This window comes from Notolepis coatsorum (genome assembly GCF_963971535.1).
Source record: "Notolepis coatsorum genome assembly, chromosome: 3".
NCBI lineage: Eukaryota > Metazoa > Chordata > Actinopteri > Aulopiformes > Paralepididae > Notolepis > Notolepis coatsorum.
Window position 1 is genome coordinate 66,442,329 of NC_140167.1, and position 21,953 is coordinate 66,464,281.

Genomic DNA, 21,953 nt, shown 5'->3' on the forward strand with positions numbered 1-21,953 from the left:
TGTTGTGAATGGTTAAAACGGTTGTCTGGGCATTGCGGTGTGGTTTAAAATGTGTTTTTGTTAACATGTGCAGTGTGCTGCCTGTCTGGAGCTGCCTCGAGCTGCCTCGCTAGCTCAGCTAATGGCTATGCATTGTTTATTCTACTGGCAAGTAGAGTAGCACTCCATGCCAAAAAAAAAGATCTAAACTATCCCTTTAAGAAACACTGAACTTAGGTCAATATGGTCTTATCTAATTCACTTCAAAGCCCAGTTCATCTTGTCAGATGCAATTACCAGCTGAGGCGCTTTGACATGCAGATGGCTCTTCCACTTGACTGTAGCTTAAGTCCATATAGCCATGAGCCATTGGCAGCTGCTGTTCCAGAGCTTTTTTCCCCCTCCTTTCTGGCTTCACGCTTCATCTATCATTATCCTGCTCTTTGCATGTCTGCCAGCAACAAGCCTCTTTTAGATCTCTTCACCTTCTCACCTCCCTCCTTATCTGACATTTCCTGAGAGCCATTGTTTCCCTTCTGTTTTTGATTAGAAGGATTTGTGTTAATGCGGTAGAAGAGGTATGAAATAGAGCCGCACTTTTGAACCTTTTTAAAGGGTATAATCTGTAATCCCGTCAAACAGCGACCTCTAGGCTAAAAGAGCCCCGCGTGGTACTGCGCTTTGTTTACTTTTTGCTTTGTTTTGGGCTTGGTCGTGTGGGTTGGAGTTTAGTAACTTATTATACTAAGATTTTCTCCAGACCTCTCTTGGCAGTGTCTGAGTTGTGAAATACATTGGACAAAAACAAAAACTGTAAACTACTTTTTTTCAGTTAACTATTTTCTAATAGCAACCAACCCTGTAAAAATATTTCAGCTTCTCCGGGCGAAGTATGAATTTGCAATAATTTGCCTCCGCTGAAGATGTCCTGAGCCATATACACATACATATTTCATACCAAGTGAAAACACAGTTAGTCACATCTCGATTTCACTGATAATAATTGTATTTTGAATTGACTTCAAAATTCTAAATGACTTAACTGTAATATTGGTTCATAATATCACATCTCGTTTTAATGTGTGGGTGTATTTTAAATCAAGAAATTTAATTTGGATTGCTTCTAAATTTCTGTTTAACTAAAGAGTTATTTTTTGTGTGTAAACAAGAGGATCGTGGGAGATATGCTAATCATTGTTATTCCCACCTGTGTCCAGGGTGACAGAGGTCCCGCAGGTCTGACCGGTGCCGATGGATTTCCAGGTTCAATGGTAAGAGTTGACCTGCGTCAGTCCTGTACACCTGCATGGATCCACAGAAAGATATACGTTATCAATAACATTGATCGTTTTTTTCTTTGTAAACTGATGCAGTGTAATGGAAGTGTGTCATAGAAATTAGCAGAGAATAGACAAATTTTTTTTCTCTGTAGCTCAGTTGCCTTAACCCTTTCACTACCACACTACAGAAGGTTAACCCTTTACTAACCGTCTGTAGTGTGATAGTAAAGGGTTAACCTTCTGCAGTGTGGCAGTGAAAGGGTTATTAAGCTGCATGCTCCTGACTGCATGGATCCATGATGGTGTCCGTGGTAGGCCTACCAAGTTCCACTGTACCAGAAGAAGCATGGTTCACACACTCAGATGTAACCTGGTCCCCACAGTATACAGTAGCACACACACACACACACACACACACACACACACACACACACACACACACACACACACACATACACAGACACACGTCACACACACAGTAGCTGCTGTGTGATCTCCTTGAGTGTTAGAGACGGCATAGAGGCCTCAGCTGAACCCTTACTGTCATCAGTATTAAGTTTCCTACTTCCCGAAAGAGTTGGAGCCCACCCTGCTCTCTCTCTCTCTCTCTCTCTCTCTCTCTCTCTCTCTCTCTCTCTCTCTCTTCTCTCTCTCTCTCTCTCTCTCTCTCTCTCTCTCCTCTCTCTCTCTCTCTCTCTCTCTCTCTCTCTCTCTTGTGTCTCTGTGTCTCTCTCTCTCTGTGTATCTCTGTGTATCTCTGTGTCTCTCTCTCACTCTCTCTCTCTCTCTCTCTCTCTCTCTCTCTCTCTCTCTCTCTCTCTCTCTCTCCTCTCTCTCTCTCTCTCTCTCTCTCTCTCTCTCTCTCTGTCTCTCATATCTCTGCTGAACCTGAGAGGTCCTCTGGGTCACAGGTCAGTAGAGTGAAGTCAGTGGAGCCCGTAGAGCTATTCTAACCTAGACTCTCCGTGCCTCCTCGGAGGAGAAAATACCCACACGCAACACTGATTTTTACACACACAGACACAGAGATACACATACGTGGTACACATACACATACAGTACAGTACACATTTGAGTGGTATCCCCCTTCTAAGAATGTGGCTTCCTATAAGTTCTCATTGAGAATTGATCGTCTGATCTCCACATTTATATAAGTTCGCTGTTGAAGCTCAGCGTTTATATGAGTTAGCTTTGTAGCCCCCTGTTGAAGCTCTGCGTCTATATAAGTTAGCTGTGTAGCCCCCTGTTGAAGCTCTGCGTCTATATAAGTTAGCTGTGTTGAAGCTCTGCGTCTATATAAGTTAGCTGTGTTGAAGCTCTGCGTCTATATAAGTTAGCTGTGTAGCCCCCTGTTGAAGCTCTGCGTCTATATAAGTTAGCTGTGTTGAAGCTCTGCGTCTATATAAGTTAGCTGTGTAGCCCCCTGTTGAAGCTCTGCGTCTATATAAGTTAGCTGTGTAGCCCCCTGTTGAAGCTCTGCGTCTATATAAGTTAGCTGTGTTGAAGCTCTGCGTCTATATAAGTTAGCTGTGTTGAAGCTCTGCGTCTATATAAGTTAGCTGTGTTGAAGCTCTGCGTCTATATAAGTTAGCTGTGTTGAAGCTCTGCGTCTATATAAGTTAGCTGTGTTGAAGCTCTGCGTCTATATAAGTTAGCTGTGTTGAAGCTCTGCGTCTATATAAGTTAGCTGTGTTGAAGCTCTGCGTCTATATAAGTTAGCTGTGTTGAAGCTCTGCGTCTATATAAGTTAGCTGTGTAGCCCCCTGTTGAAGCTCTGCGTCTATATAAGTTAGCTGTGTTGAAGCTCTGCGTCTATATAAGTTAGCTGTGTTGAAGCTCTGCGTCTATATAAGTTAGCTGTGTTGAAGCTCTGCGTCTATATAAGTTAGCTGTGTTGAAGCTCTGCGTCTATATAAGTTAGCTGTGTTGAAGCTCTGCGTCTATATAAGTTAGCTGTGTAGCCCCCTGTTGAAGCTCTGCGTCTCGTCTCCAAATAGTTGCCCTTCGCCTCGCCTCCCAAGAGGCATTCTCTCTGTTTGCAGTAGCTGAACCTAATACACCCAGCAAATGAACTGTGGCCCCTGCAGGAGCTGAACCTAATACACCCAGCAAATGAACTGTGGCCCCTCCAAGTATTTCCAGAGGAAATGACAGACTCAGAGCCTAAGCTCTTCACCCCCAAGTGGGCCTTTTATTGAGTGTGAAGGTTCACGTGTCACAACCTAGGAAGCTAAGGAGGACATCTCCGCGGTCCAGTTCAAGAAGGTTCTGGTAGTGCATGCGTGCGTGCGTGCGTACGTGTGTATGTACTGTATGTACTGTATGTATGTGTGCTCCCCTCTCGTTCTTGCTCTCTTCCCTCTGTCTCTGTCTGTCTCTCTCTCTCTCTCTCTCTCTCTCTCTCTCTCTCTGTACAGTATGTATGTCTTCCCTCTCTATTTGTGTCTCTGTTGGTCTGTCTGTCCCTCTCTTTGTCTGTCCATGGCTGTCAGTCTTGCTCTCTCTGTGCCTATGTCTCCCTCTGTGTCTATGTCTCTCTCTCTCTCTCTCTATCTCTCTCTCTCTCTCCCTCTCTCTCTCTCTCTCTCCCTCTCTCTCTCTCTCTCTCTCTCTCTCTCTCTCTCTCTCTCTCTCTCTCTCTCTCTCTCTCTCTCTCTCTCTCTCCTCTCTCTCTCTCTCTCTCTCTCTCTCTCTCTCTCTCTCTCTCTCTCTCTCTCTCTCCCTCCTCTCCCTCTATTCCTGTCTTCTCTGTCCCAAAAAGGCGCTGGCCCGCCACTGACATTCTGTGTAGGAGCTGTAAACATCTGCATTTGATAATGGCATCAAAGGGGGCAAAAGAAAAGTGCTTAACTCAAGGAAAACTCTGTAAAATTGAATCGGATTTATTGTTCGTTAAATCGGAGAATAAGAGCTTGTTTAGCCAAACGAGGGATTTGGCCGCGAGACAATGGTGTGGATTATCCCGAGCCAACATGCCTCTCAGCGAATTAGCACACTGTTTTTGGGTTGACGCACTCGACACATCGCCATGTCAGTGGGGGGGGGGGGGCACCATGACACAGGACCGTATTTGCCAATGAGACACTTTTTCTGCCAAGATCAAAGAGTTTCTCCCCCACCTCTTCGCGTGGCCCGCCCTCGCCCAGGAGCCGCCGCCGCTTAGGTCACATAAAGCCGCAATCCCATTGGCTCTGAAAGGCGGACAATGTCGTGCAGCGGTAATGTTTAACATTGGGTTGCCGCTATGTTCTTTTGCCCTTTTTATCAAAGACACAAGCTTTTAACACATTCCCTGCCACGCAATTTGAGCATCTTATACCACTCTCTGCCAGCACTGTAAGCCTATGGAGATGTTCACCTTCTTTGCAGGGCTATAACTTTTTAAATTGTATTGCTAAATTGACATTACTATGGCCCATTCAACATCGATTATCTATCGTTCAGGATGTAGGAACGTTTTACTTTTTCATTCATAGATTCATACGAAAATACCGTCTAGAATATAAATATGTTTTTATCGTTTTCTGCAGTAATTCCTAGAACGTGAGATATAGGCATAAACGCATATATAGATTATCAAATGCCGTTTGTTGGCTATACACGCTATATTAAACATTTCAACTGTACATGATCCTAAACGTTATGACTGATCATGCGCGGATGAACGGGGGGGGGGGGGGGGGGGGTCGTTTATAATTCCGTGATCGTCAGTAAATGCTTCATGTAGTATGGGTGATATATTGATCAGAGCAGTTTGCATGGATAATAATAAACAAACGCGCTGAAAATGACGTCAGTGTCCTCTTACCGTTCGACGATGAGACTGGAGGAAAAAGACAGCGATCTCCTAAATCCATTTCCGGTTTGTATAATCATAATAAACGGCCAAATCGTATCGATTATTGCGTTATGGCAGCGATCGCTACACACGGACGTGTGTATACAGTCCCGCAACAATATGCGAGTGCCGGACGCATTTCCCAGACGCACCGAGATCGACTCGTCCTTTTCCGGTTTGGCAACTCGCCGATCATCCACCAGGCGGCAGTATTGAAGCGTTGCAGAGTTGTGCATGCTCCCACTGCATCAGACGAGGCTCCGTGAGGGAATTATGTTTCCGGTGTGGGATGTGTTAATAATGTATAAAGTATAAACATAAAAAGTGTTGTATGAATTGTTATTATACCATAGGATTATGAGATTAAGTTAATTTAATGTGTGTGTGTGTGTGTGCATGTGTGTGTGTGTGCCTGCGTGTGTGTGTGTAGGTGTGTGTGTGTGTGTGTGTGTGTGTGTGTGTATGTGTGTGTGTGTGTGTGTGTGTGTGTGTGTGTGTGCGTGCGTGCATACGTTCATGTGCACCTGAGCTTATGAGAATATGTGAGTTTTTGTATGTGCATCTTCTGCTCTGACCACTAAATCCGGTTTTAACGAATGTACACACTTGTCTAGTGACCTCTGTTCAGAAATAGACTAACCTTAACCTGGGCCAGACCAGGTCATGTCAGGGGTGAATCACTGGGACCTTTGAACTTTAGGCTGGCACCAGACGGCTGGGTGCAGGAAGGAAGCTCCGGAATCCTCAGAAAGGGTGTCTAGTTTCCACATCGTGGGAAGCTCTGTGTTGATGTGGCTATACTGAAAATACACACATAAGCATACAAGACATGTGGACGGACACACACACACACACACACACACACACGCGCGCGCCACACACACACACACACGCACGCACGCACGCACGCACGCACACACACACACACACACACACACACACTGTAAAGCTTGACTTGGATATGACTCATAACTCATGTAAAACCACACAGAGGCCCGTTTCAAAGGTAGGGTATGCAACTTCGGAGAGCTGAGCCGGGGTGAGCTTACCTGTCCAGCAGAAATAGAGCAAGCTCGGCATCACTTTCCAAGCCTGGCGACGTGCGCTGTGCGATTATGGGGTGTCTGGGTGGGACAGTCACAGAGACCAGATTTCTTTTTCTCAGAGCATTTGACCAGATTTCTTTTTCTCAGAGCATTTGATTTATTGGTAGCTGTCAGGGTGTAAGTTCACCAGATAGGGTTCTAAAAAGTATTGCTTTAAAGGGGGCATTTCAGCATTTTCTTATAATTCTTTTTATGAACCTGAATCATATTGCTCTGCTGTGAGAAGGACATGTGATATTCAGACATAGACCTTATCCTTATGTCCTTACCAACGACATACATTGGTATTATAGACAGTACCAATGAAAATAAGGGTCTGCAGTTCTCTGAGGTCTGAGGTCTGATCTCCGAGTTTCACAGGTGTGGGGGTGGGGGTGGTTGTGGTCGGGCTCTCGAGACACAGAACACATTGGCAAGTTTTATGTCTGATTATCACATGTTGTGTTCACATTATAATAAGGTTGAACAGCTCTTCAATACAACATATTTAAACTTTTTGTGTGTCTATACATTTTAGAACATGCCCCTTATTAATCTTCTCTTTCATAATACCATGTTGAATTGTTTCATAATTGGTATTTGCATGCCTTACTAGCTTTTCTTTTGCAGGCTTAAGATTTTAAATGTGTTATGGCCTTTTTGGTATAAAATTTACTTTATGGAGTTGATATTAATTTAGGTGGGAGAATAGGGACCTCATCACAGTTATACCAACCTCACTTACCTGCCCATTCATCACAATCCACCTCCTATTAGTGACTATATTAATCCTGCTCATCATCTCCTGACAACAACACAATGTCCTCCTATGGATAATAACGTTTTCTCTCATCTCATCTGATCTCAGCATGTTTGTCTCAGCCTCTGTTGTTTTGTTTTGCAGGGTCTGAAGGGATATCCAGGACCACCAGGGATGCCAGGAGAACAAGTATGTAGCCTCTAGCAGTGTGTCACTGGTTGTCTTATCTATGGTCTAAAGACAAAGATCCCTATGTGCACAGATGCAGTCAGGGGCATTACCTAGAGACCGGCAGATTTAATGCCACCCCAGAGGAGGACAGACTTTGTTTGGTGTGTGAGTTAGAGGTGAAATTGAAAACGTTTTGTTTTACTGTCCTGTTTATGAGGATGTAAGGGAAGTACTTTTTAGTAAATTGTCCTCCATTTAGGTTGATTTTCATTAAATGGATGAATATGAAACTTGAGTTGTGCTTCAGGAAGGGGATTTGGGAGAGAAGGCAGAATACTTTTTTCAGACTGAGCTATCTATATTCATGTATTCTGTATTTAGATAATGAAAATGTGTGATGTAATAACGGAACACTGCAACAGTACTTTTGGTGTCTTATTAACCCATGAGGGTTGGGCACTTTGTGTGCATGACACAAAAAATCAATAATCAATCAATCATCAATCTATGATGATTAGGTTGAATTCTGGCTTTGGTTCCACATGCATCCACAGTTTACAAACGTGGGATTCGATTATGAAAGCTACAGTACTAACCAGCAGTAGCGTGGGTTTTCCTGCAGTGGTGGCCCGCTAGTGCTAAGAGAGAACACTGTACCAAACACTCTCATCAGACACCATCATGTTTTACGAGCGCCGTACTGATGACCAACATCGTGTGAGAAGCAACACAAATCCTGGACCAAGAAAACACACAGACCACGGATGTCATTTCTAACTAGCTTGCATTTGTTGTGTCACACTTGCACACTCTCACACACACACACACACACACACACACACACACACACACACACACACACACACACACACACACACACACACACACACACTCACACACACACACACTCACTCACACACATACACTCGCACACTCTCACACACTCACATTCACACACTCACACACACTCTCACACACACACACACACACACACACACTCACACACACCATCACTCACACACATAAACTCGCACACTCTCACACACTCACATTCACACACTCACACACTCACTCTCACACACTCACTCTCACATACTCTCACACTCGCACTTACACACTCTCACACACTCACTCACACACTCGCACTCACACTTAAACACTCTCACACACTCGCACTCACACTCTCACACTCACACACTCACACACACACACACACACACACACACGCACACACACACACACACACACACACACACACTCACACACACACATACACTCGCACACTCTCACACACTCACATTCACACACTCACACACTCACTCTCACACACACACACACACTCACACACACACACACACTCACACACATACATACACTCGCACACTCTCACACACCACATTCACACTCACACACTCACTCTCACACACTCACTCTCACACACTCTCACACTCGCACTTACACACTCTCACACACTCACTCACACACTCGCACTCACACTTAAACACTCTCACACACTCGCACTCACACACTCTCACACTCACACACTCTCACTCTCACACTCTCACACGTACACACACACTCACACTCTCACTCACACACACACGCACTCACACTCACTCACTCTCACACTCACTCACACTCTCACTCACACACTCACTCTCACTCACACTCGTTCTCACTCTCACTCACACTCACTCTCACTCACACTCACTCACACTCTCACTCACTCTCACTCACACTCTCACTCACACTCACACTCACTCACACTTACACACTCGCTCACACTCACACTCTCACACTCACTCACACTCTCACTCACTCTCACTCACACTCTCACTCACACTCACACTCACTCACACTTACACACTCGCTCACACTCACACTCTCACACTCACTCACACTCTCACTCACTCTCACTCACACTCTCACTCACACTCACTCTCACTCACACTTACACACTCACTCACACTCTCACACTCACTCACACTCTCACTCACTCTCACTCACACTCTCACTCACACTCACTCTCACTCACACTTACACACTCGCTCACACTCACACTCTCACACTCACTCTCACTCACACTCTCACTCACACTCGCTCACACTCTCACTCACACTCACACTCGCTCACACTCACTCACACACACTCGCTCACACTCTCACTCACACTCACACTCTCACTCACACTCTTACTCACACTCACTCTCACACTCACACTCACTCTCACACTCGCTCACACTCTCACTCACACTCTCACTCACACTCTCACTCACACTCACTCACACTCTCACTCACACTCGCTCACACTCTCACTCACACTCGCTCACACTCACTCACACTCACTCACACTCGCTCACACTCTCACTCACACTCACACTCGCTCACACTCTCACTCACACTCACTCTCACTCACTCACACACACAGCTGTGGCCATGCGTCACCAACAGGTTACATCAGTCCCTTCTGCTCGCTGGCTTCCTTTCATCCCTCGCTCCATCCCCTCCTTTCATCCCTCGCTCCATCCCCTCACGTCTGAAGGAAAAGTCTTCACGTCGCCAAATGCTGATAATTAACACATCGCTATAAAAGAGCCTTCCGCACGTGTCCAGAGCGGAGTGCCACACAGCGTATCTGGCTTGTAAAAAAGGAGCAAATAGCTTCGTTCTGTGTTGAGGTGTTGAGATCACTTCAATGCCAGGTGCTTCTGTCACCTCGAGGGGGTCAGGCAGAGGTGTGCACCGTGGAATCAGAGGAGATGGAAACAATAGGTTCTGGTGTTATCACCTAGGATTATAAGGGAGAGGACGGGACGCCAATGCTGCTCTCCGCAACGCGATTTGGCTCCCATCGGTAAAGGGGAAGCCATTTTCAAACGACCTTATGACGACAGTGATTCTTCCTTGTCTTATTATCCTCTTGTCTATCACGGTGACCTCCTTCATTATACCTGGGATGACAGCCACAGAGTTCTGACGTCACTGTAATCCATATCAACATTGTTTCACGTGAGGACATTGATTGACTTTAGGTTGATCTTTTGGTTGTCTCTAGACAACAACAACAACAACAACAACAACAACAACAACAACAACAACAACAACAACAACAACAACAACAACAACAACAACAACAAACATTGACGATAACACAGAGGCATGGGAACCATGGGACTGGAATTCTGTTTGAACTAAGTGGCCTCGCAACCCAATGACCCAAAAACACCAATGTCACTTTAGCTCAAAGTGAAAATAATATAGTGTACTGTATAGTTGATTCTGTTCAACCAAATGCCTTTAACTTGGATAAGGCTACTTACCTTTTGCCCTCATCCCTTGACCCGCCTGTTCCCCTGCCAGGGACCCACACTTGACAACCACAGCCGTAGAACACTGGTCCTATGGTGTCCCGTTACGTGCGAAATACCGCCAATTGTGTCTCAACCTCATAATCTATAGGATTTAGTGCAGAGTGAGATAAATGCTCAATGTAATGACACCATCAGCTTCCCTCTGTTGCATTTGTTTAAGCTGCTCTGGGAGACCTACCTGTGAATGTCTAAACAGCGTATTGGAGTGAACCTAGAGATGGAGGCGGGGTAGGGGGGCTGGTACAGTTACCAGCCCTCAGACATGGAGTTGGACAGGTGGGGGGGGGGGGGGGGGGGGGTGAACAGTGCTTGTTTTATTCTACAGTTGTACTCTTCTCTCCTCTCTCTCTCTCTCTCTCTCTCTCTCTCTCTCTCTCTCTCTCTCCTCTCTCTCTCTCTCTCTCTCTCTCTCTCTCTCTCTCTCTCTCTCTCTCTCTCTCTCTCTCTCTCTCTCTCTCTCCTCTCTCTCTCTCCGCAGGGCGTGCCAGGACCTCCGGGCGAGGCTGGGGCTGCAGGTTATCCTGGCAGGCAGGTGCAGTGAAACTACACTCCAGATCCCCTCCTCCTCTTCCTCCTCCCTCCTCCTCCATCCTCTTGGGTTGTTGATTCCTCTCTGCCCAGAATCTTACACTGCAAATAAACACACAGTCCATAAAAAGACTGCTGTACCAAGGAATAATATTTACAGTCCCTCCAGGAAGTTGCGATCTTGCAGTCGCAATAATGAATGCAAATTCAACCATGATCCGTCCACATTACATTTCCAAGTCCAGAGACTATAAAAAGCTGTATATATATGTATTAAAGCATGTAAGAAAATACATAGCAGAATGTGTCTGTAGGGACTGCGGTCATAAAGAAGTGCATGACAAGATAGGGAAAGTAAGTAGGATACTTATCCATCACAGGTGTCTTCCAATAACGTTGAATGGTGATCTATTTTCAAACAATATCCTTGTTGGCAAACAGCTCCTTCAAATAATCTCTGTTGTCAACACTGCTAGCAAGCATAGCGTAGCCCGACCTGCTTGGCTGGGAACGATGTTCACCACTGTGTAGTTTATACAACTTGTTTAATCCACTTTGTATTGACTTTGTATTGTGAAATAAGACATTCAGAGGATGTCTGGTCCCTGTACTATTCTCCTCGTGGTGCATGTCAGGAATGTAAACACATCAGCCACCAGGTGGAAGTCAAAGGTATGGTAGGCGGTTGGGGTCAAAAAGGGTAATGTAATTCATTGTAAAGGTTTTTAAATTAATTGAGAAGAATGAACGTGTTAACGTTGGCAGTCCTATTTTCTTTTATATACAAATTTCCTTCGACTTGCTATTTTTGCCAATTCCCAATCACAACTACAACTCCTGGAGGGACTCTTTTAGTATACTAGTATATTATAGCATATTAGTATATTAAAGACTCCCAGTCGTATATTTGGAATCAGGAAGTCAAACAAAACAGAAGAAATGTTTTGCATAAACACACAATATTCTGACAGATATTTTTAATGTATGAAACGTGAGGACCTGGGATGATTTAGACCCACTTAATACACACCACCCTCTACCCTCACATTGCACTTTGAACACAAGTTGAATAGGGCTTGTTTTTTGTATTCAATAAGTCTGTATTTAATGTACTGTATAAATTAACGAAATCACCAACAGATTTAGTTTTTCCGGTATGCATGAAATGTGAGGACTTTTGGAACGTTTGGAAATATGCACACACTCCCACCGCCGCAGACCAGGAAGCCCAAGTGTTATTACTCAGTAGCACCCGGCATGTGTTTTCCCTTAGCTCTGTCTGTCAGTCAAGCCCTACTGTATCTGCCTTATCAGACCGAAGTGACAGCCCTCCTATGACTGATGTGTTTTAGCTTTGCCCCCCTCGCCGTGTGAAATACGACCGCTTGAGCGATGTGTGTGCCTGTGTGACAATGCCCCCTCTGCGAGCCCACCCTCCCGCCCACCTTCTTACCTAACTCTCTCTCTCTCTTTGTCCCAGGGCTTGGCCGGGCCAGAGGGGAACCCAGGGCCTAAAGGTGTTCGTGTAAGTACCGCTAGCTCCCCCCCAGCATCTCTGTCTGCCCCCTCCTAAGCGCTGCAGTCAATACCTAATTTCCTGAAAGGATTAGACAGCGTTAGGGCTTCCCAGAGCACGCATTAGGAGCGGCTGGTCCTGGATCAGCGCCCTGTGCGGGAGGGGCCGGTCTGGGATCAGCGCCTGCACTGGGACGGGGGGCCGGTCCGGGATCGGCGGCTGCATAGGAGGGGCTGGTCTGGGATCAGCACCTGCACTGGGACGGGGGACGGTCCGGGATCAGCGGCTGCATAGGAGGGGCTGGTCTGGGATCAGTGAGAGAGGGAGGATGGGGCAGGAGGGGGTAGAGCGATTATAGAGTAGAGAATCACAGAGGGATGCACAGAGATGGAGAGTGAAAGACGAGGCATGCATACTGAAACAAATAGAGGGATACAAGACGGATACAATGCAAGGGAGGCAGAAAGAGAGTGACAGAGAGAGAGGGAGAGAAAGATGGAAAGTCAGACGGGTCTCGAGTAAAGGCGCTCCCATAGTCCAGCAGACTGTACACAGAGCAGACTCCGCGGATGTCCGCGCGGACTCTTGAGCTTTGATCTCAGCGGACAGCAGACCCACAGGTGCGACGCTCCTATTTTCTGACGCGCGGACATCCGCGCCGCTGACTTGGTGTCACACAAAACGCTGCTCGGCGTTTTGGTTGACATTGAACTGCATTAAATGTGACACTGCGCAAGCGATTGGTGGCGCGAGGAGAGAGATGAGCCTGTGAAGCTCTCTCTCTCTCTCTCTCTCTCTCTCTGTAACTGTGGCCATTATATGGTTTCATCATTTATGTTATTTCAGTTTGTAAGTGTAATATTTGAGAATGTATTTATGTTTCATTTCTTATTTTCTTTATTATTTAATTTGCTACAATTTATAATATATTCATTTTGACGTCTGGTCATATGTGGTGTCCCGTTAGGCTGCTGTTGTGTTGTTACATTTGGGTCTGATTAAGACACCTGCGAGCAAGCGGCAGGGATGTTGGGAGACTGGGACTCATTAAGACACCTGCAGCGGCAGGAATGGTGAGACGAGTTGTACAGGCTCTCTAGATTCGAAGAGTGTACGACTATGTGTAGTGTACCACTAAGACTGTTACCAAGAACAGAAGAACAAGACCCCTTTTTTATGTAGCATGCAGCCAACGAGTTTTCAAGGTGGATTGGAGGACCAAGCCTTTAATAAACCCGTCGAAAGGAAACCACTTGTGTCTGCAGTGCTTGAAGGAGTTACACTCTCTCTCTCTCTCTCTCTCTCTCTCTCTCTCTCTCTCTCTCTCTCTCTCTGGTGGCGCGAGGAGAGAGATGAGCCCGTGAAGCTCTCTCTCTCTCTCTCTCTCTCTCTCTCTCTCTACATCTCTCTCTCTCTCTCTCTCTCTCTCTCTCTCTCTCTCTCTCTCTCTCTCTCTCTACATGTCTCTCTCTCTCCCCCGCTGATAATGTTCCCTTTGATCTGCCAGTACAGTAGAACAGACAGAATTGTGGGAAATGTAGTAAAACTGGTGCGAGAAATGTAGGAAATAGACCGCAGACATCCGCTGAGATCTGCTCGACTATGAAAGCTCAAAGAGCCGCGCGGACATCCGGGGAGTCTGCTCTGTGTACAGTCTGCTCGACTATGGGAGCACCTTAAGGCTACATTGATTACATTATTTGTAATTAATTCAAAACTAACGTAATCGTGCCTTTGCAAAAACAACAGCTCTGCGGATCGTAGCGTATCCGTATCCGTCAATTCCAAAAGTTCTCCCTCTCTTAACTTTTCTGTCCATCAAAACGGACACAGATCTGGCGGAGACGGACACAGCATCAACCCTGTCCATCAAGTGGATACTCCTCCAGTGAAGTTGTATTAAAGACAGACGTAGACGGACAGACACAACGGATCAATCTAGCCACAGCCTGAGACATAGAAATAGTCAGAAACACAGCGTGAGACAAAATAAATAGCCAACTTGTAGCTGGTCTGGGGTCTGGTCTGTGTTCCTGACTGTGCTAGCTGGAGGGGGCTGCAGAGTGTAGACTCCTCCTAGAGGGTCTGGTCTGGGGTCTGGTCTGTTTCCCATATGCTGGCTGGCGCGAGCTGCATACTCCTCCAGTACTCCTCACTGTTTCTGATGGGCCGGCCGTCTCTGTCCCAACAAGGCTGTCTGGTTCCTCTCACCAAGGGTCATTCCTCAGGAAGCAGGGGAGCCCCAAGAACAGAGAGAGAGAGAGAGAGAGAGAGAGAGAGAGAGAGAGAGAGAGAGAGAGAGAGAGAGAGAGAGAGAGAGAGAGAGAGAGAGAGAGAGAGAGAGAATGGGGGTAGGGGGATTGATGTGGCTCAAAGAAAGAAAGGAAAGTGGGGATTACTGAGAGAGAGAGGGGGGTGGAAGCCAGAGAGAGAGAGAGGGAGGGTCAAAGCCAGAGAGAGAGAGAGAGAGAGAGAGAGAGAGAGAGAGAGAGAGAGAGAGAGAGAGAGAGAGAGAGAGAGAGAGAGAGAGAGAGAGAGGAGATGGAGATGGAGATGTTTAAACAGCCACATATGGATAATGCCAGGGAAATCCCCCAACATTCAGAAATGATTTACACTGCATACTGTACATTATTGGCTTGTTAGACGGAGACTTCAATGCAAGACAGTATCTCTCTCAGGCAGATTCCACTGTAGGAGAATGTGGTTATAGTTAAGAGAGATATCCCTGTTTATACTTAAGAGAGATATCCCTGTTTATACTTAAGAGAGATATCCCTGGTTATAGTTAAGAGATATATCAATGGTTATACTTAAGAGATATATCCATAGTTATACTTAAGAGAGATATCCATGGTTATACTTAACAACCATGTAAGACCCTCGGTTGCAAAATTACAACATCACTTTTAGCTATTTAAAAAAAGTCTTTAAATTCTTTTTTTTTTACATTTACATAGTCAATGGGTCCTATTGTTCAGCCTCACAATGCTATTTGATAGTAAATGTGTTTATAGGTCCCACATTCTGGCCTCTGAAGTTGATAATGTCAATTTAATTTGTGCCTTACAGGGTTCCAAGAGAGATATCCCTGGTTATACTTAAGAGAGATATCCCTGAGGGCGGTCAGGTGGCGTAGTGGAGATTGCGTTCGTCACCAACACCGGAGACGCTGGATTCGCCTGTTCGAATCCAGCTCACAGCTCCGGCGTTGTCACCAGCTTGGCTGGCCGTTCACACTAATACAATTGGCTGTATTAGAGGGTGGGAAAGCTGGCGGGGTGGGTCCGGGTCGTTGTAAACAGCGACTCCTACAGTTCGGTCGGGGCCCCTGCTCAGCGAGGATAGGATCTAAGGGGGGTAGTGTGATCCTTCCACACGTTACACCCTCTCAGTGAGAGTCCGCACTGCCAGGTGAAAAGAAGCGGTTGATTGGCTAGACGTGTGTCGGAGGAAGCACGTGATAGCCTCCACTCTCCCAGACCGACTGTGGGGGGTAGGTGCGCAGCGACCAGGAAGGGGATTGGGAATTGGCATAACGACTAACATTGGGATGGGAGAAAATCGGAGGAAAAAGGAGGGGGAAAAAGATATAAAAAAAGAGATATTCCTGGTTATACTTAACACTTTGAGTGCCAGCACGATTTAGCGCTTGAGTGCCAGCGCTGTAGTCAATGGGAGGGCGAGCACATTTGCGAACGCATAAACTATATCTTAAATTATGTGTCTAATACACCCGTCACTTATCAATGACTTGTTTGCAGTCAACATTGTCGAAACGGATAGTTTTTTAATCTGTACATTTCCGTTTTATACCATTTTGAAAAACGTTTGTTTTTGGAAACTTCCAGAAAAAAATTGTGATTCTGCAGGAATCGCGCTTTAGTGGAATACACAAAACACCTTGTAATTTTTCTGCCTATTTATGAATCGTTTTCAAATAAACGCTAGATTATCGATAGTATATGTGTACTTATGCACGCTAGAGAAGCGGGCTGAAAAATCGATTATCTTATTTCCTGATCAGCACACACACACACAGACGCACACACACACATATGGGACACAGAGATATAGGTGAAAAAAAACTCTGATTATCCCAAGACTGGTCAAATAGATTCCTTACCTCAGATCAGATGTTCTCCAAAAAGATTATTCCAATTCCTGATCGCCATTCCAAATATCGATCGCATTTATTGATCCAACGCTGGGTACTCTAAACACATATTCTGCGGCTCGGCAATGAATGGGATCGTCTCCGGTTACATGCCTGACAAGTAAAATGTGGATTCCGGACTCTTTTTTTCCCATCCATTTTATTCAGTCCAATCCAATGGGTGCAATACCATCCGGAGAGACGATAGGGGGCGGTATTTTCCCTGTTCGAGCTCAGATAGATCCCCAATGGTAATGTGAGGCTAGATTGATGAAAAATGAATGGAAATCGATAATAAATTAAAAAAACGATTAAATAACGAGATTTCTCGTTTTTGGCACTCAACGCATGGCATGAACTAATGAGATTTCTCGTGGCTGGCACTCAAAGTGTTAAGAGAGATATCCCTGGTTATACTTAACACATTGACCATATATGGCCGTTCCGTGCCAGCGCTGAAGTCAATGGGAGATCGGGGAAATTTGCGAAGGCTTAAACTATATCTTAAATTATGGCTATGGGTCTAAAACACCCCTCGCTTATCAATGGCTTGCTTGCAGTCAACATGTATGAAACAGATTGTTTTTTCATTGGTACATTTCCGTTTTATACCGTTTTGAATACGAGTATAGTTTTGGAGAGTTCTAGTAATTCCAGAGAAATTCTGCGATAATAGCTCTTTAGTGGAATACACAAAACGCGTTGTCATTCTTCGGCTGATTTATGAATCGTTTTCAAATAAACGCTAGATTATCGATAGTATATGTGTACTTATGCACGCTAGAGAAGCCGGCTGAAAAATCTATTATCCATGACCTGGTCAGCGCTAACGTCATACACACACACACACACACACAGACACGCTGCGATGGCTGAGGAAAAAAGATCTGATTATCCCAATACTGGTCAAATAGAGTCCTTACCTCACATCAGATGTTCTGCAAAAAGATTAATCCAATTCCTGATCGCCATTCCAAATATTGATCACGTTTATTGATCCAACGTTATAGTCCAAAACACATAATCGACGCTGCTCTGAGGGTCCTCAATCAATCTGGTAACACGATACTGCTTGCCAGAGATGGGAAAACCCTGGACCGGATTTTTTTTCTGATGCACATGGCCACCCAATCCAATCCAATGATGTGCATTACCATCCGGGAGACGATAGGCGGCGGTATTTGCCCTTTTCAAGCTCAGACCCATTCACAATGATAATGTCAGGCTGGATGGATGAAAAATGTATGGATTTCGCTAATAAAAGAAATAACGATTAAAAGACGAGAAAACTCGTCATTGGCACTCAACGCATGGCTAGTTAGGACGACTAATCTCGTTGTTGGCACTCAAAGTGTTAAGAGAGATATCCCTGGTTATACTTAAGAGAGATATCCCTGGTTATACTTAACTCATTCAGCGCCAATCACAGAAAAGGTCGGGTTAACTCGCCATGCGTTGCGCGCCAATCAGGAGAAATCTCAGGTTTTAATCGTTATTTCTTTTATTAGCTATATTCATAAATTTTTCATCCATCCAGCCTGATGTTATCATTGGGAATGGGTCTGAGCTCGCAAAGGGCAAATACCGCCGCCTACGCCTTCCAGCCGGTATTGCACATAATTGGAATCCCTCCCCCTTGCGCTGTACGCTGATCTAACAAGTCCGGTCCAGGTTTTCCTTCTCGGGCATGCAGTCTCGTTATAACACATGGACTGGGGAGACTGAGAGCAGCGTGGATTATGCCTTTCGGACATATAACGTTGGATCAATAAACGCGATCAATATTTGGAATGGCGATCAGGAATTGGATGAATCTTTTTGCAGGACATCAAAGACCAGGTCAGGACTCTATGTTACGAATCTTGGGTTAATCCGATGTTTCATTCGCCACCATCGGAGCGTGTGTGTGTGTGTGTGTGTTTCTGCCGTTGGCTGCGGGCAAGGCACTGAGAAGCGATTTTTCAGCCCCCGCTTCTGTTCGCGCATGATGACACATATAATACCGATAATCTAGTGTTATTTTCAGAACGATTCATAAATCAAGCGACAAATGGCACGATTTCTAAGGAAATACATTGAAGCGCCGTTTGCTTGAGTTTCTTTTTTTTATCTACTTTTTCTCCCCATTTTTCTATTTTTCTCCCGTCCCCAATTTCGCATTGTCCAATTCTACCCTCCCCTGTCTCGAACGTTGTTAGGCCATGCCTCCCACAAGCCGGCTGCAATGTGGACGAAGCCTTGCATCACGTGTCCCCTCCGGTACTCGAGGAGGCAGCCATCGCATCCTTTCACCTGCACAGCGTGATCTCTCAGCGGCGAGGGTCTGCGTGGGAGGGACACGCCGCCCTCGTCGCTTCCTGATTCTACTGCGCAGGCGCACCAACCGACCTGTAGGAGTCGCTGTCCACAACGTCCGATCCCCACCCACTAGCTTCCCACCCCCTAATACTGCCAATTGTATTAGTATGAACGACCAGCCAAGCTGGTAGCAACGCCGAGAGCTGTGCTCGAACCCAGCATCTCCTGTGTTGGTGGCAAGCACCTAGACAGAATTATCTGGAAATATACTCTTATTCACCACGGTATAAAACGGAAATGTACGGATGAAAAAACAATCTGTTTTATGCATGTTGACTCGAAGCAACTCACTGACAATCGACGGGTGTATTAGAGCCATAGGTATAGTATTTCATATATTTTAAGCACTCGCAAGTTTCGCAGTCTCCCCATTGACTTACAGCGATGGCGTTCTACCCAGAAGGTAGACAGCGACCCCTGGTGCTGAATGAGTTAAGAGAGATATCCAGAGAGATATCCAAAGATACAGTATCCATTCGTCATCCATCCATTTGGTTATTTTCTACTATAAAAACACATTATTCCAGTTAAAAGGAAATACAAGTATTATAGAACCTGTCTTACTCTATTGTTTCCCCTCGTTCTTTTCCTCTGTAAGGTGGAAATTCTTTGAAGAAACGTTTTTAAACCCCAGACCTTGAATTGATACAATGAGTCATTCTCATTCAGATCAATATTCATCGGTCTTTCGGTACACCTAAAGAATGTGTGAGTTGATGTCGAAATCTGTGTCGGTGTGACGCATGAGGCCGTGCCGAAGGGAGAGGTCACAGCCCCCAGCTTCATCACACGGATGTTATTCAACACCGGCAGACAACGCTACCGCTAACGCAAGGAAACTATAAAAGAAGGAAAGGTCATCACGTCAGAATACCAGCGTTCTATACTCTGCTTGGTGCCAGACTTTTGTGCCAGTTCTATTGAAGTATATATTAAAATTCTAAATATACCAGCTATCTGAGGGACATATACATCAACCAATATATCAAATGTTAACTAGTTAACAATGCAACAAATTGCCAATGATTCTGACATCTGAGGTAATAACCTGTTTAAATGGTCATAAACAAGGCAGGTGGCTGATCCCATTCAACTCAATGTTGGGGCGAACTGAAGGTTTCCACACTCTACGCTGTGATGCGATGACTCTTCCTTCTTTTATAGTTTCCTTGCGCTAACGGAGGAAGCCGCTTTGGAACATTTCCATGACAACACCGACCCATCCTCCTCTTCTAATTCTGGGTTTCGTTTGGAGTAACATTCCATTGACGGCTGTGGTGAACATTCCTTCTGTCTTCTTGAGTCTCACGTGCTGTCCGCACATGAATCAACGTTTATTTCCATGATAACATGAGCAACCTTTTGTGTCAGCCATCACCAAAGGAGATTACCCAATAGTCAATTCTACAAGAGGCCCGGTCCATCCATTTAAGTTATGTGATTAACCCTGTAACCAGGAACTTGGGACTTGGTTTTGGGGCAATTTTCCCAAACTTTGCACCTGTCCGGATTGAGAAGTGCTAGTAAAACGGGGTCATTGCCCTCAAGAACTTTGCCCTGCTAATGTAGTGTAAATGGGTCTAAACCAGACCTGGCCAGAGCTACACAGAGCCCAGCCCTTCTATCGTCTCTATGGCTTGTAGTCTCTGACGAAAAATTATAGATTAGCCACAACTTTTACTATGAAGTTCTTGGAGATCCTTGTTCCTTTTTGAAACCAGGAAATGGTGACTCAAAACAGCAATGTAAAATGAGTACGAATTTATGTTACTTTTATATTAAATATGTACAACTGCTTTACAATATCTGAACATGTTCCACAAAAACTCATTTGTATCCCTGCTGGGTACCGAATGTCTACAATGCAATGACTTAACACGCCTCCATGATCCACTGCATGAAAATCGGAGCGTCGTTATATTCCACCAGTTTTGCGGTTGTCTTGTTGGGTTTCCCCTTATAGTCCAGGCAAAGGGTCCAGCTCCCGACGCTGTGCTGCTGACCAGTTGACCCTCTCCACTCTGAAACATTCCTATTTCACGTGTTGTTTAATGAGACGAGAAGGGCTTTCATGATGGACCGCCAGAGTACAGGGGGGAGAGAGAGGGAGAGAGAGAGAGAGAGAGAGAGAGAGAGAGAGAGAGAGAGAGAGAGAGAGAGAGAGAGAGAGAGAGGGGCACAAGCAAGTACATGTGGCTGGCGACTGCTGTTGAACAATCAACATTCTATCATAGGCCATAAGACAGTTGCTCCCACACCCGCCAAACCATACATGTTAATGGTGAATAAATCATATTGAACTGTACATGACACCAAGTTAATTAAGACAGAGCCTGTTTTGCGCCAGACACGCATGGGAATGATTAAAGGAGTACTTTGTACATTTTACATTTCAGTCGATTATTTTTCTACAGTAGCTACAAGCGCTATGCTAGCTGTGCCCCTTGGTTTCAATGGGGCTGAAGGACACATGTGCTTTTTCTTGTCATGTCAAGTGAAACAATAAACTTGAAATTCAAAATGTACAAAGTACTCCTTGTGTTAAAATATAGAGTTCTAGTAGCAGGAGCCACTTGGCAAACCTTGTACTTTTGATATAGGCTTAAAGGTCCCATGTTTTGCTATTCCTTTCACTATTTGGGCAATGTTACACAATTCCTGTGAGTCTATGGAAGTTCTAGGGATGTCCCGATAATTTTTTTTGCTCCCGATCCGATCCCGATCATGTGATTTTGAGTATCTACCGATACCGATCTTTCCCGATCCGATCAAAAAAAAATAAAAAAATGTATTTTATATATATATATTTTTTTTTAATCCAAATTTCTCACATTACATTCATCCTGAATGTTGACGTTATCCAGGTGAAAAGTTAACTTCATTCAAGCGAGGCATTGCAATCCTTGACATAA

The 21,953-nt window shown here is 45.1% G+C and overlaps 1 protein-coding gene across 1 annotated transcript in view; it reads left to right on the top strand.

Moving 5' to 3' along the window:
• The window catches only part of col24a1 (collagen type XXIV alpha 1 chain), a 313,480-nt gene that overhangs the window by 75,277 nt on the left and 216,250 nt on the right, over positions 1-21,953 (top strand). Inside the window, exons 8-10 of the mRNA XM_084310995.1 lie at positions 7,087-7,131; positions 10,962-11,015; positions 12,492-12,536. Coding sequence (XP_084167121.1) covers positions 7,087-7,131; positions 10,962-11,015; positions 12,492-12,536 — 144 coding nt within the window. The remainder of the gene's footprint in view (positions 1-7,086; positions 7,132-10,961; positions 11,016-12,491; positions 12,537-21,953) is intronic.